Source organism: Neoarius graeffei, chromosome 23, assembly GCF_027579695.1.
Source record: "Neoarius graeffei isolate fNeoGra1 chromosome 23, fNeoGra1.pri, whole genome shotgun sequence".
In the NCBI taxonomy this organism is placed as follows: Eukaryota; Metazoa; Chordata; class Actinopteri; order Siluriformes; family Ariidae; genus Neoarius; species Neoarius graeffei.
In genome coordinates, this window is record NC_083591.1 from 12,836,282 (window position 1) to 12,853,595 (window position 17,314).

Consider the following 17,314-nt stretch of genomic DNA (forward strand, 5'->3'; position numbering starts at 1 on the left):
AAATAAAGCAAATTCCTAAGACTATCCTAATTATGCCCAAATGCCAAAATCTTACTTAATCCTGCCTTTAGCAAGATATGAAGAACTATTCGCCGGTGTAGTTTCGGGCCTCGCCATGGGAGCACGTGAGCCGCTCGTGATGGAGGCGTAGAAAACTTTCGGATCCAGCGGAGCGCTTGGGTGGTTCCCGTGGAAAGCAGAGGATTCTTGGTCCGAACCTCAGCGTTCGTGAGGAAAAGTCTCTGATCAGAATAAGATGCACAGCGCTTTTGAGTTAAAAAGGATTCAATCGCTTCTTAACTTTTAACTGCCTGGGCTGCAGTCGTGACGTCACTTCTAATGCAAGTAAACCGGTTGTAACTCAGGTTGAGTTTAAAGATCGCGCGACTCTAGAGTTTACCTTTGCCAAGGGTAAGAAAGAAAAATCGCGCTGAGTGATGGATCTTGCAAGAAAGAAGACGTCTTTTTGGGTGGAGAGCGCCTCTTTATACGTCCAGATTCATCGGAAGCCAGACGTGAGAGACAAAGATGGTGGAGCTTCCGCTTGGATTTATGCGTGCATGGCAGACTGACGTAGGTGATCCCGCCCACGCGTGACGTAGGTCACACGGAAGTTGCCTGGGAATTGTAGTTCTGACACAAGATGGCGGCATGATACCTACACCTGCAAGTGCCAGGAAATGCACTAGAATGCATCTCCGAGCATGTAGAACCCGTGAGCTTTCAAGGGCCTAAGGCTGTTATGACTGGTGCCAATACACTGATATTTTGGTCTAGTTAGAACCCTGCATGTGATTTGTATTAAGAGTTTTTAAACGGACTCCTGAGAATTCTGTGATCATGTCCTACAACCCCATATCACAAAACGAAGGGATGGTATGTTGAAATTAAAACTGAAAACATCCATCCATTATACATAACTGCTTATCCTGTGCAGGGTCGCGGGCAAGATGGAGCCTCTCCAGCTGACTATGGGTGAGAGGCCGGGTACACCCTGGACGAGTCGCCAGGTCATGGCAGGGCTGACAGTTAGGCTACATCCACACGACAACGGCAACGAGATTTTTTTTTAAAATATCGCGTCCACATGGGCAACGGATCAGTAAAATATCAGGTTCATATGGCAATGCTTGCTGAAAACGATGCAATACACATGCCACACCTCTACGTGCGCTGTAAGACGGTCCCATCGGAGACACCAGAACAATAGAAGAAGTAGACGCATGCGCATAAACCCCTTCTTCTGTAGCATCAGCCACAAAGTTTTGATTATTAAATCAGTAGCATAAAACGAAAGACGCGGAAAGAGGAATGAATGGGGGTAGATGGAAGCCGGTACGCCAACATTCTGAGATCCTCCAGAATTCTTTAATGGTCCGGAATAAATTGAATGCTACACGTTGATGGATTACTTTGTTCTTCTATGCCCTTTTTGAGGAATGTATTGTTGGACTTAAACCAACATCTGAAGAGGTGAGATCGCTCCTTTTTTTTTCCCTATTTTTGCTGGCGGGATTGTTTTTGTTTTTGGAAAGCGCACGGGCGGTGCGCGGTTTGGTTATACTCAGTACTTCCGCAGTGTTTGGACTAAAGACTCTGCCCTAAGGGCTATTCTCTCACTCTCTCTCTCTCACTTTGCACCATTACACAAATGTTCACAGTGAAAATATTTTGTAAGCGCGTTTCATGAACCAAGTTATAGCATTTGTTGACAACTCGCATCGAGTTCGTTACACTTCTACCCGGCGTGAAGCACTGACAGTCATGTGGTTGTGACGTCATCGTAAACAAATCCGTTCTACTCATCCAGACAACTTCGCAACGGGGCCGTTGCCAGATTTTTCCACTCTGGAACCCGTTCTCAAAAGATTTCATTTTGGGGCACCCAAAACGCCGGTGCCGTGGGGACGCCAGGCCGAAATGATAAACAATTTTATCAGATTCACCTGAATCCGTTGCCGTGTGGACAGGGCCATAGAGACAAACAGCCATTCACACTCACATTCACACCTATGGCCAATTTAGAGCCACCAATTAGCTTAACCTGCATGTCTTTGGACTGTAGGGGAAACCGGAGCACCCAGAGGAAACCCACGTGGACACGGGGAGAACATGCAAACTCCACACAGAAAGGCCCCCGGGCTTGAACTCAGAACCTTCTTGCTGTGAGGCAACAGTGCTAACCACTACACCGCCATGCAGGTTAAAGTAATCTTTGACCTGTATTGCTCTCAAAACAGTACAATATGGATACTGATTTTGTACCAAATCATGACTACAGTTATCTGTTATCACCTGTTTCAAATCACATCGTTAATTAATTGTTTTACCTCATTACTAATCCTAAATTGCCCCCGTTCCAACATTTTTTTGCCCTGAGTGCAGGAATGGATGTATATTAACAAATGAAATGAAGTTGACCAGAAAAACAACATGAAATATCTTGGGTTCATGCTGTCTGCAATGAAATACAAGTCAAAGTAAATTTAGAAATCACGACCTCCTCCTTTTTTTTCTTTTTCTTTTTTTTAATTATTATTATTATTATTTAAATTTTCCAGATGGTCCCAACTTTTTTTCTGATTTGGGTTGTAATTCTGGAGGAAAATCAGTGTTGAGTGTTGTCCGTTCATGGACAGCGGTTGTGTGTTGACATCTTTTGTGTTTAGATCTTACAGATGTGGCAGGACTGTGAGGTTACTGAGGTTGGCGGCGGTGACGCGCACAGCCTAGCACAACTAGATGAAAGACCCATTTTTATCAACACTTAGATGAGCAGGGCGAAGTGCGAAGATCCTCCAGTGAGGATATTTTGCTGGTTCTGGTTTCATGTGTGAAATAAATAATTGTACACCCAGAAATATTGCATTTTTAGAAATCCATCGTACGTTCGTAATATGCCTGCACGTGAGTATCATATGTTCAGAATGCAGGCACAGTGGCTTGTTAAAGCTGCACAGATGTTGTGGAAGAACCTCCAGCAGCAGGAAAACCGAGAGACACTCTTGCAGCTACATGTGTTGGGGGTGTGTCTATGCAAATGAGACCACATGCAGGGACTTGATGGGCAGACAGAGCCAAACACCGGGCCATGTTTACTTGCTTTCTGTGTGGCCGTTCTCTTGACTGCTTGATAACGCCTTCACTTGTTTGTTTGGCGGTGAAGCCGTGCACATGGCAGCGACCAGCGAAGTAAACAGTGACTCTGAGGTATGTTTGTGTTTTGCACGCTTGTTCGATTTTACGTTGACTGCTTGCTGATATGTTATCCTTGAGATGTTTGAGATAATACTCAAGTGTTTTTTCTTGGCCACTGACAATAAAGCTCTTTGTTGAATCTGTATCCCAGTGTGGCTGATGTATGTGTAATTTGAGTAATAATTGCTCTTTAGCTGATCTGATCATTTGCTTGTCTAAAGCCACCTGCAGGATATTTTACGCTGAGTGCAGTTTTAAAAGGACCCCATCAACCCGGTGTGGCTTAATGTTTGCATGATTTAGTATGTGCACATACAAGCATGAATTTTTGTCAGGAAGAAACGCACCAGCAGAGTAGAGAGACGGCGTATTCTAGAGCGTGTTGTGTGCACCTGAGTTGCTGTATGAGAGGCTCCCTGTGTTCTTAGCTCTCACCCAAACACACACATCAGTGTGCCCTTTATTGCTCTGACTCACAAAGAGCTCTGCTGTGCCGATCTGAACAAGCACGTCATTCACAGCTCCAATTTACACGCACTGCTGGAAGAGATGTAGCTTCTCCCAAGATTCTGCCACAATTATCCAGTTACTTTGACCTGCTACTGCGAGACATTTCAGCCTGACGCAGACCTGAAAATGATCACGAGTCCATCGGGAGCAGGTGTCTCCGCTTCAGATGTGCTCACCTCAGCTTCATGCATGGTTTATGGAGCATCAGATCAGAGATAATGTTTGGGTTCGGTTTTGAGTCTAGCTCCTTGGAAGGCTTCTTCCTCATGTCAGGTTGTCACGCTTTCCTCTGGCTTCATCATTAGGCATCTAAATCTACATCTGGATTTCTGTAAAGCAGTGCTATACAAAGACAACTGGATTGATTTGTATCATATCCAGCATAAACTTTGCTGGCAACAATCTTAGTGGTTACAATTTCACCGGCTCTCCTCCATGTGTACACACTAATCCCCCCCCCCCCCCCCCCCATCGACCCCGTTTTCTCCCAATTTGGTCATTTCGCCAGTTCCCACACACTAGCTAGCTATAGAGGTCTTTCACCGATGTCACAGATTTTCACGCAGCAGCCGCCATATTGCCAGGCAACAAAGAAACAGCCATGACTGTTAAAAATGAAAATCAAAATGACTGCAGTCAGTACAATCTCTCTGAAACTATTAAAAATGTACTTTATACCAGGAGATCACATTACATCCAAAAGCTGAAACATGCAGGCATCACAGATCCATATAATTTACCCACAAATGTATTTATTTATTATTTATTCTGCACACTGCTCCTCTCTCTCGCCGTGTGTGTGTGTTCACAGCTTCAGATGGATTAAATGCAGAGGAGGAATGTGTCACTGTGCTAGAGCGTACATGTGACAAAAATAAAGGCTACTGCTTCTTCTTAATTTACCCACAAATGTATTTGTTCCACGTGAAAAGTGTTCGGTAAACCAGCTACTGGATTTGGGACACCATGACATCCTGAACTATTTACTATTTGGAATTTCTAAATACACTGGAGATGCTAAAAGTACAGATGCTGACCAATATTTCAAGGCAGGTTTTGGACCGGAATGTTATGGGAAATTCACAGTAAAGAAAAATACCTTATTATGACAAAGGTAAGCTCAAATGTGGACTTCTAATACAGTGGTGCTTGAAAGTTTGTGAACCTTTTATAATTTTCTATATTTCTGCATAAATATGACCTAAAACATCATCAGATTTTCAGACAAGTCCTAAAAGTAGATAAAGAGAACCCAGTTAAACAAATGAGACAAAATTATTATACTTGGTCATTTATTTATTGAGGAAAATGATCCAATATTACATATCTGTGGGTGGCAAAAGTATGTGAACCTTTGCTTTCAGTATCTGGTGTGACCCCCTTGTGCAGCAATAACTGCAAATAAACGTTTCCGGTAACTGTTGATCAGTCCTGCACACCGGCTTGGAGGAATTTTAGCCCATTCCTCCATACAGAACAGCTTCAACTCTGGGATGTTGGTGGGTTTCCTCACATGAACTGCTCGCTTCAGGTCCTTCCACAACATTTCGATTGGATTAAGGTCAGGACGTTGACTTGGCCATTCCAAAACATTAACTTTATTCTTCTTTAACCATTCTTTGGTAGAACAACTTGTGTGCTTAGGGCCGTTGTCTTGCTGCATGACCCACCTTCTCTTGAGATTCAGTTCATGGACAGATGTCCTGACATTTTCCTTTAGAATTGGCTGGTATAATTCAGAATTCATTTTCCATCAATGATGGGAAGCCATCCTGGCCCAGATGCAGCAAAACGGGCCCAAACCATGATACTACCACCACCATGTTTCACAGATGGGATAAGGTTCTTATGCTGGAATGCAGTGTTTTCCTTTCTCCAAATATAATGCTTCTCATTTAACCAAAAAGTTCTATTTTGGTCTCATCCATCCGCAAAACATTTTTCCAATAACCTTCTGGCTTGTCCATGTGATCTTTGTCAAACTGCAGACGAGCAGCAATGTTCTTTTTGGAGAGCAGTTGCTTTCTCCTTGCAACCCTGCCATGCACACCATTGTTGTTCAGTGTTCTCCCAATGGTGGACTCATGAACATTAACATTAGCCAATGCGAGAGAGGCCTTCAGTTGCTTAGAAGTTACCCTGGGGTCCTTTGTGACCTTGCCAACTATTACATGCCTTGCTCTTGGAGTGATCGTTGTTGGTCGACCACTCCTGGGGAGGGTAACAATGGTCTTGAATTTCCTCCATTTGTACACAGTCTGTCTAACTGTGGATTGGTGGAGTCCAAACTCTTTAGAGATGGTTTTGTAACCTTTTCCAGCCTGATGAGCATCAGCAACGCTTTTTCTGAGGTCCTCAGAAATCTCCTTTGTTCGTGCCATGATACACTTCCACAAACGTGTTGTGAAGATCAGACTTTGATGGGTCCCTGTTCTTTAAATAAAACAGGGTGCCCACTCACACCTGATTGTCATCCCATTGATTGAAAACACCTGACTCTAATTTCACCTTCAAATTAACTGCTAATCCTAGAGGTTCACATACTTTTGCCACTCACAGATATGTAATATTGGATCATTTTCCTCAATAAATAAATGACAAAGTATAATATTTTTGTCTCATTTGTTTAACTGGGTTCTCTTTATCCACTTTTAGGACTTATGTGAAAATCTGATGATGTTTTCGGTCATATTTATGCAGAAATATAGAAAATTCTAAAGGGTTCACAAACTTTCAAGCACCACTGTAGTAATAAATAAGCCAGGGCCTAGATCTAGCATATTTTTATGGTGTTTAGCCGAGTCTACATTATTAGTACAGAACAAACACGTTGCTAGCCTAGCCAAGCCAAGCATTAGGTCTAATAAAATATATCACGTCCAAAGCTCACATTCAGATATACATTTTAATGTTGCATAGAGCATCCACACCAACCTGATATAGAATGTTCTCCACACACACAGGAATATTTAATCATCCAGTTTTTCTGTTTAACTGCAGCTCGCCATTTTTTCATCTTTCTGGGTTTGCCAGGAAGCGATGAAAAGCCTGGTTTAACTTATCTCCGCATCTGTTATTACATCCAAAAGCACTACAGGTCCCTGGCATTGTTCTTGGAGATGTAACTTTACAAGTTTATCTGTAGATGTTTACTGAATTGGGCTTACAATCACTTGCGTACACTTGTGCCGGTTGCTGGCAAACACAAAGCTTGCCCAGCAATATGGCTGCGTAAACAAATCCACAGTTGTGATAATGTCATGTGAAAGTCCTCCATAGGTGCTTTCAGACTGGAGGAACTTTTTCATAGTTCTTAGAACTGTTGGAGGAAGTTCTCCCTTTTTTGCATCCAAACTACAGGAACCAAGAGTGATCATAGTTCTTAGAATAGTTCTTAGAATGCTATTTTGAGGGACTTTTTTAGCTCCAACTTCATGGTAGGTACTTTTCCAACACAAGAGGAACCATGAGTGACGTAAGCGTATGTAAAAAAAAAAAAAAGGACAAATGGACCAACAGAGAAGTCCAGGCTTTATTGATCCTTTATGCGATGAAGGAAATACAGCATGATTTTGATGTGTCTAAATGAAATATAAAAATCTTCGCAGTCATTTCTTGCTAACGTCACACTAGCAAGCCGGTTCATATCACTTCAGCATTCCTACTGGTGGTCCAAATGCAAACGAAAGAGCCCTTGAAGGTACTTAGGTCTCTGGGGAGCTCCTCAGTGGGTGGTTACTCTCAATAAGTTCTCAATAAGAAATGTTTGGTTTGAAAGCACCTTATGACACCACAGCTACCAATCAGAGAAGGAGAGGGTGAGGGCAAGCAGGAAGTCAATCACCACATCTTTTCAAACTGCTGTTTATGCTGCATCACAGTACAGGGGAACGCTTGGCAACACCAACTGCCATCTTCTACATACAAGAACTCACAGAAACTCATGACTAGTTATCGTATCTGGCCGTAAGGCCAATGAGCTTTTGCCATGGCGTAGCGCCGTCGTCCATCCATCGTCCACAATTCAATTAAACCATATCTCCTCCATCAATTCTCCATGGATTTCTGTTATGAATGTTTGTTTTGTTTGAAAGAACTCCTCACTCCGCACAAAACTTGGTTGTTGTTTTGTCAAATGTTTTGCTAACAAATTAGTAATTAGGCTAAATTAACAAACTTTCCAGGCCTCTCACTAACATATTATCTCCTTTCTCATTTCACATCCAATTCCAGTTCTGATTGATGTTTTGGGTAGATCTTCCCTTGAGGAACAAAACTTGGTCATTTGTTTGTTGATTTTCCTGTTGTAAACAGTTTGTTTACAACTTTGCTTATTTTCAGTTAAATCGTATTTCCTCTCTCAGTTCTCAATGGATTTCAGTTCTGATTGTTTTATGTGAGTGAACTAGTCCTTCTGGACAAAACTTGGTCATTGAATTGTCAAATATTTGCTAACGAACTGCTAATTAGGTCACCTTAACGAATTTTGGGACTTCTCATTAGAACTGGATCTCCTCTCGTAGTTGTCACCTGATTTCAGTTCAGATCAATGTTTTGGGTAGAGCTTCCCTCAGGGAACAAAACTTGGCCGTTTGCTTGTTGATTTTCCTGTTGTAAACAATTTGTTGTGGAGGTTGGTCCTCTCTCACATTATCACATTTCAGTTCTGTTTGACATTTTGGTAGTCATGGTTGTACTGATGGCACGCCAGATGAGCTACTACGTCCTTGATGTTCTAGTTGGCATCGTTTTGAGGAGAGACTCGTTCGTCCTTCCTGAGGGAAGATGACCATCTTTACCAATGACCTCAGGCATCCATTGTTGTTGTTGTTGATGTGTCCTCAGGTGGCTGATGAAGCCACAGGTTCTTTACATGGAATGTGTGGGGGCAGTGAGGGCAGGACAGTGAAAGATGATCCTCATGGGCAGAGATGGTACTGTTTTCTCGGGCTTTACGTGTTGCATGTTTTGACTTGACCACACCGATGTGCTGCTTTTCATAGCTAGCGGCACCTTTGGATACTGTTGTATGTCATGCAGAACGATTTCGAGCAAGGGTCTCCCAGTTTTCATGGTCGTGGCCAAAGTCTTTGAGCGTGAGGAGAGACTAACGCCGGCCTCACACCCAGAGAGCATTCTCTTGACTCTGTGGCATTGTCAGGACTCAAACTTGCAATCTTCCAATGATAAGGTGAACAATTTCCTGTTAGCCACTCACGAGCCAGAACTGAGACACAGTGATCTATACAATGCCTGATAGTCCCTGGATAAAGACCTTCACAGCATCGTGTCTTTTTTGAAGTCTAGAATTTTGTGCGAAGCATTTGGTAAACAAGACCCTTATGTACTGTTAGCCCTGCGATGACCTGGTGACTTGTCCAGAGTGTACCCTGCCTCTCGCCCATAGTCAGCTGGGATAGGCTCCAGCTTGCCTGTGACCCTGTAGAACAGGATAAGTGGCTACAGATGATGGATGGATGGATGGATGGATGGATGGATGGACCCTTATGTACTGTTAGCCCTGCGATGACCTGGCGACTTGTCCAGGGTGTACTCCGCCTCTCGCCCATAGTCGGCTGGGATAGGCTCCAGCTTGCCTATGACCCTGTACAGGATAAGTGGCTACAGATAATGGATGGATGGACCCTTATGTACACATTGGCAAGAAAAGCCTGTGGTTGGGCATCTAAAGTGCCAGTTGGACGGCCTCTTCTTGTCAAAGTATGAAAATCCTGTTGTTTTTTTAAAGATGCTTCACATTGCTAATCAAGTATTCCACCTTTTTTGTGTCTTGATATCCTCACTTTCTCTCCTACATCTTTTTGAAAGCTTACCCGTGTTACTCAAGCCTATGCAGATGATGTCATGAGCTGCATTTAGTGCCAAAGCTCTAAAGTTTTACAGGCAGGTTGTTAACTGTAATCTATATCCAGTACATCATATTTAATCTCTTGATATTTCTGGCTGTTTTTTTTTTCTTTCTGCCCAATAAATCAGAGGAATTAAAAACAGAATGGAACCCAGAGGAGTTTATAGGATGCTCTAAGTGCTTAATTGCTGCATATTATATTCCCCTAAACAAATTACCCAGCGTGTGTCCAAAAGCGTGTTGTGTCGTCCCCGCCCCCACCATGACCGGTTTTCTTGTATTTTGGCTGAAGATATTTAAGTACGTCCTTGGAACATTCCTGAATAAACTATGCCATAAACCATCAGGCTCACCAAAATGGAGGCTTTTGTTATTATACACTTGATGGTGTACTTTGAGTTGTATGTTAGTGTGGTGCTCATACATGTCAACCTTTGGTCAATCAAGCCTGTATAACCAACCTCCAAAATCCGTATTTCCCTTATAAAATCCGTATAAGATGCAAATTAAAATAATTTACCTAAAATTTGAATGATAATTAACAATGATATATCCAAGTTACTTTTTATTCAATATTAATAACAATAAACCTTCAGAATAATACAAAGCTCCAATGTTTGACAAAAACACAAAGTGTCACTCTAATGTTCTGAATTGTACTCCATGACAGCTTTTTTTAGCAGTCTGCACCAATACCTCACGAGGCTGCATGTCACAGCAAGTGTCTGTGTTGATCTTGCCGGAGTGCCCATTCAGAATCTTTTCAGTCGCTAGTGAAAGTCGCTCAGGTGGAAATATGCGTTTCAGACAAAATGTAACTTCCCGGTTGGTGGGATTCTCGCAATGCGGTGTGCGCATGATCAAAAGTGGAACGAAGTCTCGCTACCACAAGATAACGCGCGATTTCATAAGACTCTTTACTGGCTGGCTGTGCTTTCTGTGGTGTACAGTACGTTTGTAAATGTTATGTGCTCTTTTATCATCGTGGGACTTGATTATAGCTCTAAATAAATATTGAAGTTTTTTTAAAGAATCCGTATAACTTTATTTGTACGCCCGTATACTACGTTTATTGAATCAAATCCGTATAAAATAGACATTCCGTATAGGTTGACATGTATGGGTGCTAGAAAAACTGCAACATTTACCTCATCCAAGGTCCAAGATTGCAGCATGTCAGCCTCCCTCACTTCCCACAGCGCTTATTTCAGTGACACAACAGAGCCTTTGAGAAAGTTAAATCACCCAGAAACAACTCAGCTGGGTGGAATTTATCATCAGCTTAAAAGGATGCTACATGTATATGGTCGATAAGTTGTTTTAATAATGCACTGCATTCCAGTAATATTTTGCATGAGCTGCTGTAACCCTGGCTTGTAAAGCAAAAGTTTAAGTACACATTACGTGACGTTGGTTCATCACAAGTCTTCACAGTTTTGAAAAACCCTTTTTTTGTAAACAGCTAAAATGGAGCAAGAGTAGTTTGTTTACGAGGCGTTCTTGAGAAAATTCCTAACTTTGACCCTGAACATTGATAGTTTAAGGAATTGAGGTGCTGTTTGCATCCTAAATACAGTATGTCTGCAACACTTGTGTGGTAGTCTGGGAAAACCCACTGGATGCTGTCGTATCTGACTTCTGGCAAACAGTCAATTGGCCATTGATATACAGTTATATGCAAATATTTGGGCACCCTTGGCCAAATTACACATTCTGTTGATTTTTGAAGTAAATACAACTTCTACAGCACTCTTTAGTAGTAATTGTGGCATGTGCAAACGTTTGGGCAGTGTACAAGGTCAGTACTAAGGAACATCCCCTTTGGTAGAGATCATAGCACTCTTCCTTGTAGAACATTTCTGGTTCATGGGCCATTAAACATGCACGACAGGATTAAGATCTACCTACATACAGTATTTTCAATGACGTTCAAACCAAGGGATTGTGAGGGCTGTTTCAAAAACTTAAATAGTTCATGGTGGATTTTGTGGTATATTTTGGATCTCATTTTGGCATCTTTTTCTTGACTGACTGTGTCACATTTCTGCTAGAATTGGCTGATATTTACTAGAATCCATTCTTCCATCTATTTGTGTAATGGTTTTCTGTCCCAGTGACTAAAGCATATAGCCCCACATCCATGCGTAATAGTTGGCATGTGGTGTTTTCATCAAATGCCCTCTCTCTCGCTCCAGTTTTTACCTTTGGTGATTGTGCCCAAAGTGTTCCATTTTTACTTCTTCAATCCCCAGCAGTTTTTGCTTCTGGATTATCTAGATATTGTTTTACATACTTCAGATGTAGACTTCTGTAATGAGGTCACAGCTCCAGCTAAGGTTTCCTTCTGATGACTCTTCCATGCAGATCATGTGGAACGGTGCACCACTACTCCTATGCCAGCTAAACCTTCCTGTAGGTCTGTAGTGTCATATACCTTCCTGTAGGTCTGTAGTGGCTTTTCTTTGTCTTTCTGGCCAGCATACCAGCAGTCCTATCTAAACCTTTTCTTGGTCTTCTAGATTTTTCCTTAACTACCACAATTCCCCTTAACTGCCATTTTTTAAATGTTATTTCAGATAGCGAAAACTGTGTTCTGGAAGTGCTTTCTTTAATATAATTTTATAGCATTTCCATGCACCGTGTGCATCAATTGGGGGAAGCCATGGCCTAATGGTCAGAGAAGCAGCTTTGGGACCAAAAGGTTGCAAAGGTTCGATTCCTAGGACCAGCAGGAATGGCTGAAGTGCCCTTGAGCGAGGCACCTAACTCCTAGCTGCTCCCCAGGCTGCTCTGGGTATGTTGTACGTCACTCTGGATAAGAGTGTCTACTAAATGCCTGTAACATATACCTGTCAGTTAGCTTAATTTCTGGATCCTTAGGCGTTTAGGGGCCCATAGTTGTTAGCACAAGGTTTGAAGAATCTGAGAATTTATTATTTTTTGAAATTGTTATTCCTAATGACAATTCTTGACCTGCCTAACAAGTCCTAATGAATTAAAACCTAACGAGGTTTGTTTAGTTTTGAGACTTTTCAACTGCAACGCACAGGCGTCAAAACTTTCACACAGGCTGCAACCTTTTTTTTGGGGGGGGCTGTTTTTTATTTCATCAAATATAAATATATAAAGTAACTGTTCATTAACATTTGCAGAATAACTTTTTAAATAGTTTGCTGCAGAGGCTGTGTTTACTTTTTTTTTTTTCACTTCAGAAATCAAGGGGTTCCCAAACTTTGACATGGAACTGCACTTGAAATCTAAACTTTGAAACCATAAATATGTTTCACCACAGTGACATAATAACAAAGATAATAAGGTGATATTTTTCTTATGATGCTGATTTCCTTTTTAGTCGAGTTCTATCTGGCTCATGTAGAGCTTCACTTGGATTTAGTTTTATAAAGTTATCCACCAATCAACAATATCTGGATTTTACTTCAATCTGCTTCTTTTAGGCTTTGAGTCAATGAGGCTAACTGAAGGAAAGTAACAAAATATGAAGAGGAAAATAACATTAGAACAGATCTTGGTGCTGCTGCTGTTGGTGTTCGAGATGTATTTCTCTCTGAACCGTTCCACTTTCCTCTGGAGATCTGATGCATCTTCTCAAATGCTGCCTCCTGAGCTTGTAAATTTGGTGAGGTTTTCCACTCCGTGGAAAGACGCAGGATTGCACAAAAAAGCTGGTTAAGGACTTAATTACAGTAAGAGGTTGCTAGCTGATGGGTCTGTCAGTCTTACCTTCCTTCTGCAAAACTCATTACTGGGAATTTCTAGAGCATGACCAGTGATTAAAGCATTAAAAATGCACATAAACAAAAATCTCATCACAGAGAACTTTGCCTGGGTTGCTGTTAGTCACTTACTGCATCATTATGTGACCAAAAAGTCTGACATGTCGCCTGGATTAACTCGGTGTGGCATCATCATGGGTAGTTCAGTTTAGGGTTTTGTTCATTGGTCCCCTGGGGGCAGCTCGATGAGGCTGAAGGACACCACGACCCAGAGGATGTTGGTATAAAAGGCTTGGTATCTGGGTTTGAACAAGTTATATAAAGCTGGATCTGTGGATTTCATTTGGTTAATCGTGTCCCATAGAGGTTCCACGGGTGAGCATTGGTTAAAGAGGTCTACAGGTGAGCCTTTTGAGTAAGGTAAGCTCTTCTTATGAATGGTGGATGGTGTCTCTGTGTCTTCCCACTTTGTTTTGCTTCCTGCGTTTGACTCTTTTTGACTCACTGTGCATAGACACCAAAGCTAATTTCCAAAAGGAGGACATTGCAGTCTTGACCTACTCTAAGACTTTGTCATGGATTATAAAGAGCAGTTTCTATTTCTAGTCAACTGAAAAGTAGGCTGAGCAATATTTAAAGACGCTATACTTCAGACACTGTGATATTGTTCACAGCTGATAGAAAAGGCACATGTTACTTGTTGGAACTAGAAAAAAAAAGCATTTATGTTTGAAGGAAGCCTGCAGTTAGACTATTGATCATTTGTCTTTAAATGAGGTCAGTATTGGTAAGCTGATTGAACATCGATCTCACAGCACACAAGGCTGAAACGGGTCAACAACCTCTAATCAAATCAAAATTGAATCTGTTCAAATGACAAATACTTTGTTCTTAGATTAAAGTTCTTGTATTCATTGAGGTTTTGAAAGATCTTTTAATGGTCCAAGAGCAAGGACATGTAAGACTGTCTGGCATGAAATTCCTCGCTGTCCTCAGTGATGAATACTTTTCAGAATCAAGTTTATTGCCAAGTACGTTCTCACATACAAGGAATTTGCTTTGGTGATTGGTGCTTGAACAGTTAAGATGGAAGGATTTAGCAAAGACACAAAAGTAGCTATGTACATGGAATAAGAAAGGAAGAATCCGAAATATACAAATTTGAAATGTGGACAAATTTAAGGGGTATGCGCCTTTAGGGTTTCAGTCTGACTTTTCTCCCTCTCTAGCAAATAGTTTGAGATGTTTATGGGTGAAAGGAAAACATACTCTATATGGTAGTACTGACGTTTTCTGGTATTTTGGAGCTATATTTGTTTCAGTAAATTTGAGCTGTTGGTTTCTGCTTTGGTCACCATGGTATATTTTAGGAACTTAGTCAAAATATAGGCTCTTAAAAAATACTGACAGGCCTAGACTAACAGACTCTTGCTGAGGCATATCATCTTTTTAGATAGTGTAGAAATGCTTGGTATATGCAAACCATTTTGAATGCTGTATGTCCCCAGGCATAAATCAAGTAGACTTTTTTTTTTTTAGCATCCAGTTGTAGGCTTCAGACCTTATGTGTTTCACCAGCTCAGTTTTTTTCCCCTTCTTCCCCCGTTTGACCAATCTTCCAAGAATGGCTATGACATAATGGACTCTTGTCACATGCCACTCTTACATATTTACCTTGATTTCACCTTTGCATCCTACTCTAAATGCATGACCCTTCCTGTTTGGAGATGGCAGACTGTACAGTAGCCCCTGTAGCAATGGAGGACAGTGAGCAATGGAAACCAATCGACGACAATCACAGTGGTGTGCAGTCTGATGTCCAGGACCCCATTCCAGCATCTCCTAAACCAAAGAAGCTTGTAGAAGAGCAGGTACTGGCAACCATTTCTTGCCCCTTATGGGATGGATCATGCTTGCAGGTCTAATTCATGGCAGAACAAACAACGCCCATTTCCTGAATTTGACACACCCGCATCAATGCACTACTGCTCATCCAGTTTATTACTGGTTGGAGATGAGTTACAATGCTGCTGCATGCTAACTTTCAGCAGTTACACAATTCATTACAATTTGTATCTGAAACAGTGTTGGATGAGCTTCCCCTTTTGGCCTCACTGAGAATTTTGAGCATAATGTGTTATAACTTGGATTAAATAAGGCACCCTTACTATTTTACAAATGAAATACATTATAAAATATATGCAGATACATTGAAATGCAACACAAATATTTCGGTGATGACAAAATCAACAACGTTTATTAATTCTTGACAAATTATTCAACTAGAATACCTTAAGACATAGACTTAGGTTGTGTGTCGAATAAAGTAGCTAGCCATACATATGTTACAGGTCAGAATTGTAGGTCAGGTGGAACTTTTCAACCTAGGTTAAAATTTTTAACCCAGTTCATAATTTGCTACTTGTATGAAGGAGACTTACTATAGCTAGGGTTAAGTTTAGGGTTAGGATTTGGGAAGACTTTGGATTTTAAACTATTTGATGATGTAACAAGACTGGACTCATTAATAAATTCAAAATATGTATCATGCTTTCCATCACGATTGTTGCTGGTCTAGTGGTTAAGGTCTTGGGTTAAGAATCAGAAGGTCTCATCTCATTATCTCTAGCCGCTTTATCCTGTTCTACAGGGTCGCAGGCAAGTTGGAGCCTATCCCAGCTGACTACGGGCGAAAGGCGGGGTACACCCTGGACAAGTCGCCAGGTCATCACAGGGCTGACACATAGACACAGACAACCATTCACACTCACATTCACACCTACGGTCAATTTAGAGTCACCAGTTAACCTAACCTGCATGTCTTTGGACTGTGTGGGAAACTGGAGCACCCGGAGGAAACCCACGGGGAGAACATGCAAACTCCGCACAGAAAGGCCCTCATCGGCCACGGGGCTCGAACCCGGACTTTCTTGCTGTGAGGCAACAGTGCTAACCACTACACCACCGTGCCGCCCAGAATCAGAAGGTTCCAAGTTCAAATCCCAGTTAAGTATGAAAAAGATAGTTTTAAAAAATGCTAATTAGGTAGGTAGGAATAGGTCAACCGACAGACGAGGAAATATTAGGTAGGTGTTGACAGAGAGGAAGTGGATAGAAGAAAGAGAGACAAATAAGTGATAGAAAATTCCTTTTAAGAATCTTCGATAATCCAAAATTTTTACTTAGGTTGGAAATTATGAACTACGTTAAAAAAAATTTGAACCCAGGTAAAAAAAGACCTAGATTGAATATTTTTTTTATTTTTTAAATTTTTTACCTGTAACACATACATAGCTAGCTGCAGGTTATTTGCCACTCGATCTTGCTTAGTTGTCAAGGGATGTTAATTTAAGCTGTACAGCATAATCAACCAGGAGACTTTCCTGAGCTTCTGATCAACCCCACTCTATCTGAAACACTGTATTATTCATCAACCTCATATAGCATGGACCAACCTCGAAACCTGAGCTGCTTACTGTCCACAAAGTAGACCATGACTGATTTTCTGAGCTTTTTGGCTGTGTACAACGTGTCTGTGTAGCAAATATAATTAATGCAAAGATAAAGATTTCTAGGAATGCTTACATCAGGTTCTTCTCTACTTTGTCAGCTGAGAGGATCTGTAATTTTGTGTTTTAAAATGGCCTCCTCTAGTCAATGTACTCGCACTTGATTCTTCACATGGTCTCTAAACTACAGCCCTTCTGTGTGTCAAGTTTGATTTGGATGCAGTCGTTTTGGTGCCACGTGCGCACTTTCAGTCGACACCTGCTATAATGCAGCTTGTCCAATCCGCCATCTGGAAATGTGAATATGCTGAGTGAATAGATTCTTATCTGGATGCACTTGAGAAGCAATATATCATGGTTATTTATTTCATAACAGCCGTCTTGATCCATCTGGAGCAGGGCGACCCTCACTTAACCAATGCACTATTTGATTTTTTTTTTGTTATAAACAGTGACTATTGCTTGTACTACTAACTGTCTTTGATGATTGCCAT

General features: G+C 41.4%; 1 protein-coding gene across 3 annotated transcripts in view; it reads left to right on the top strand.

Annotated features, from left to right (window-relative positions):
* Positions 1-17,314, top strand: part of septin4b (septin 4b) — a 221,120-nt gene that overhangs the window by 162,332 nt on the left and 41,474 nt on the right. Inside the window, exon 1 of one of the 3 annotated variants that reach the window (XM_060905782.1) lies at positions 3,130-3,210. The exons of 1 other annotated variant lie outside the window; for it this stretch is intronic. In XM_060905782.1, the coding sequence (XP_060761765.1) occupies positions 3,175-3,210 (36 nt within the window). In that variant the 5' untranslated portion in view covers positions 3,130-3,174. Of the gene's footprint in view, positions 1-3,129; positions 3,211-15,053; positions 15,183-17,314 lie in introns of those variants that run through there. One more of the 3 variants, XM_060905781.1, reaches the window with a different exon arrangement.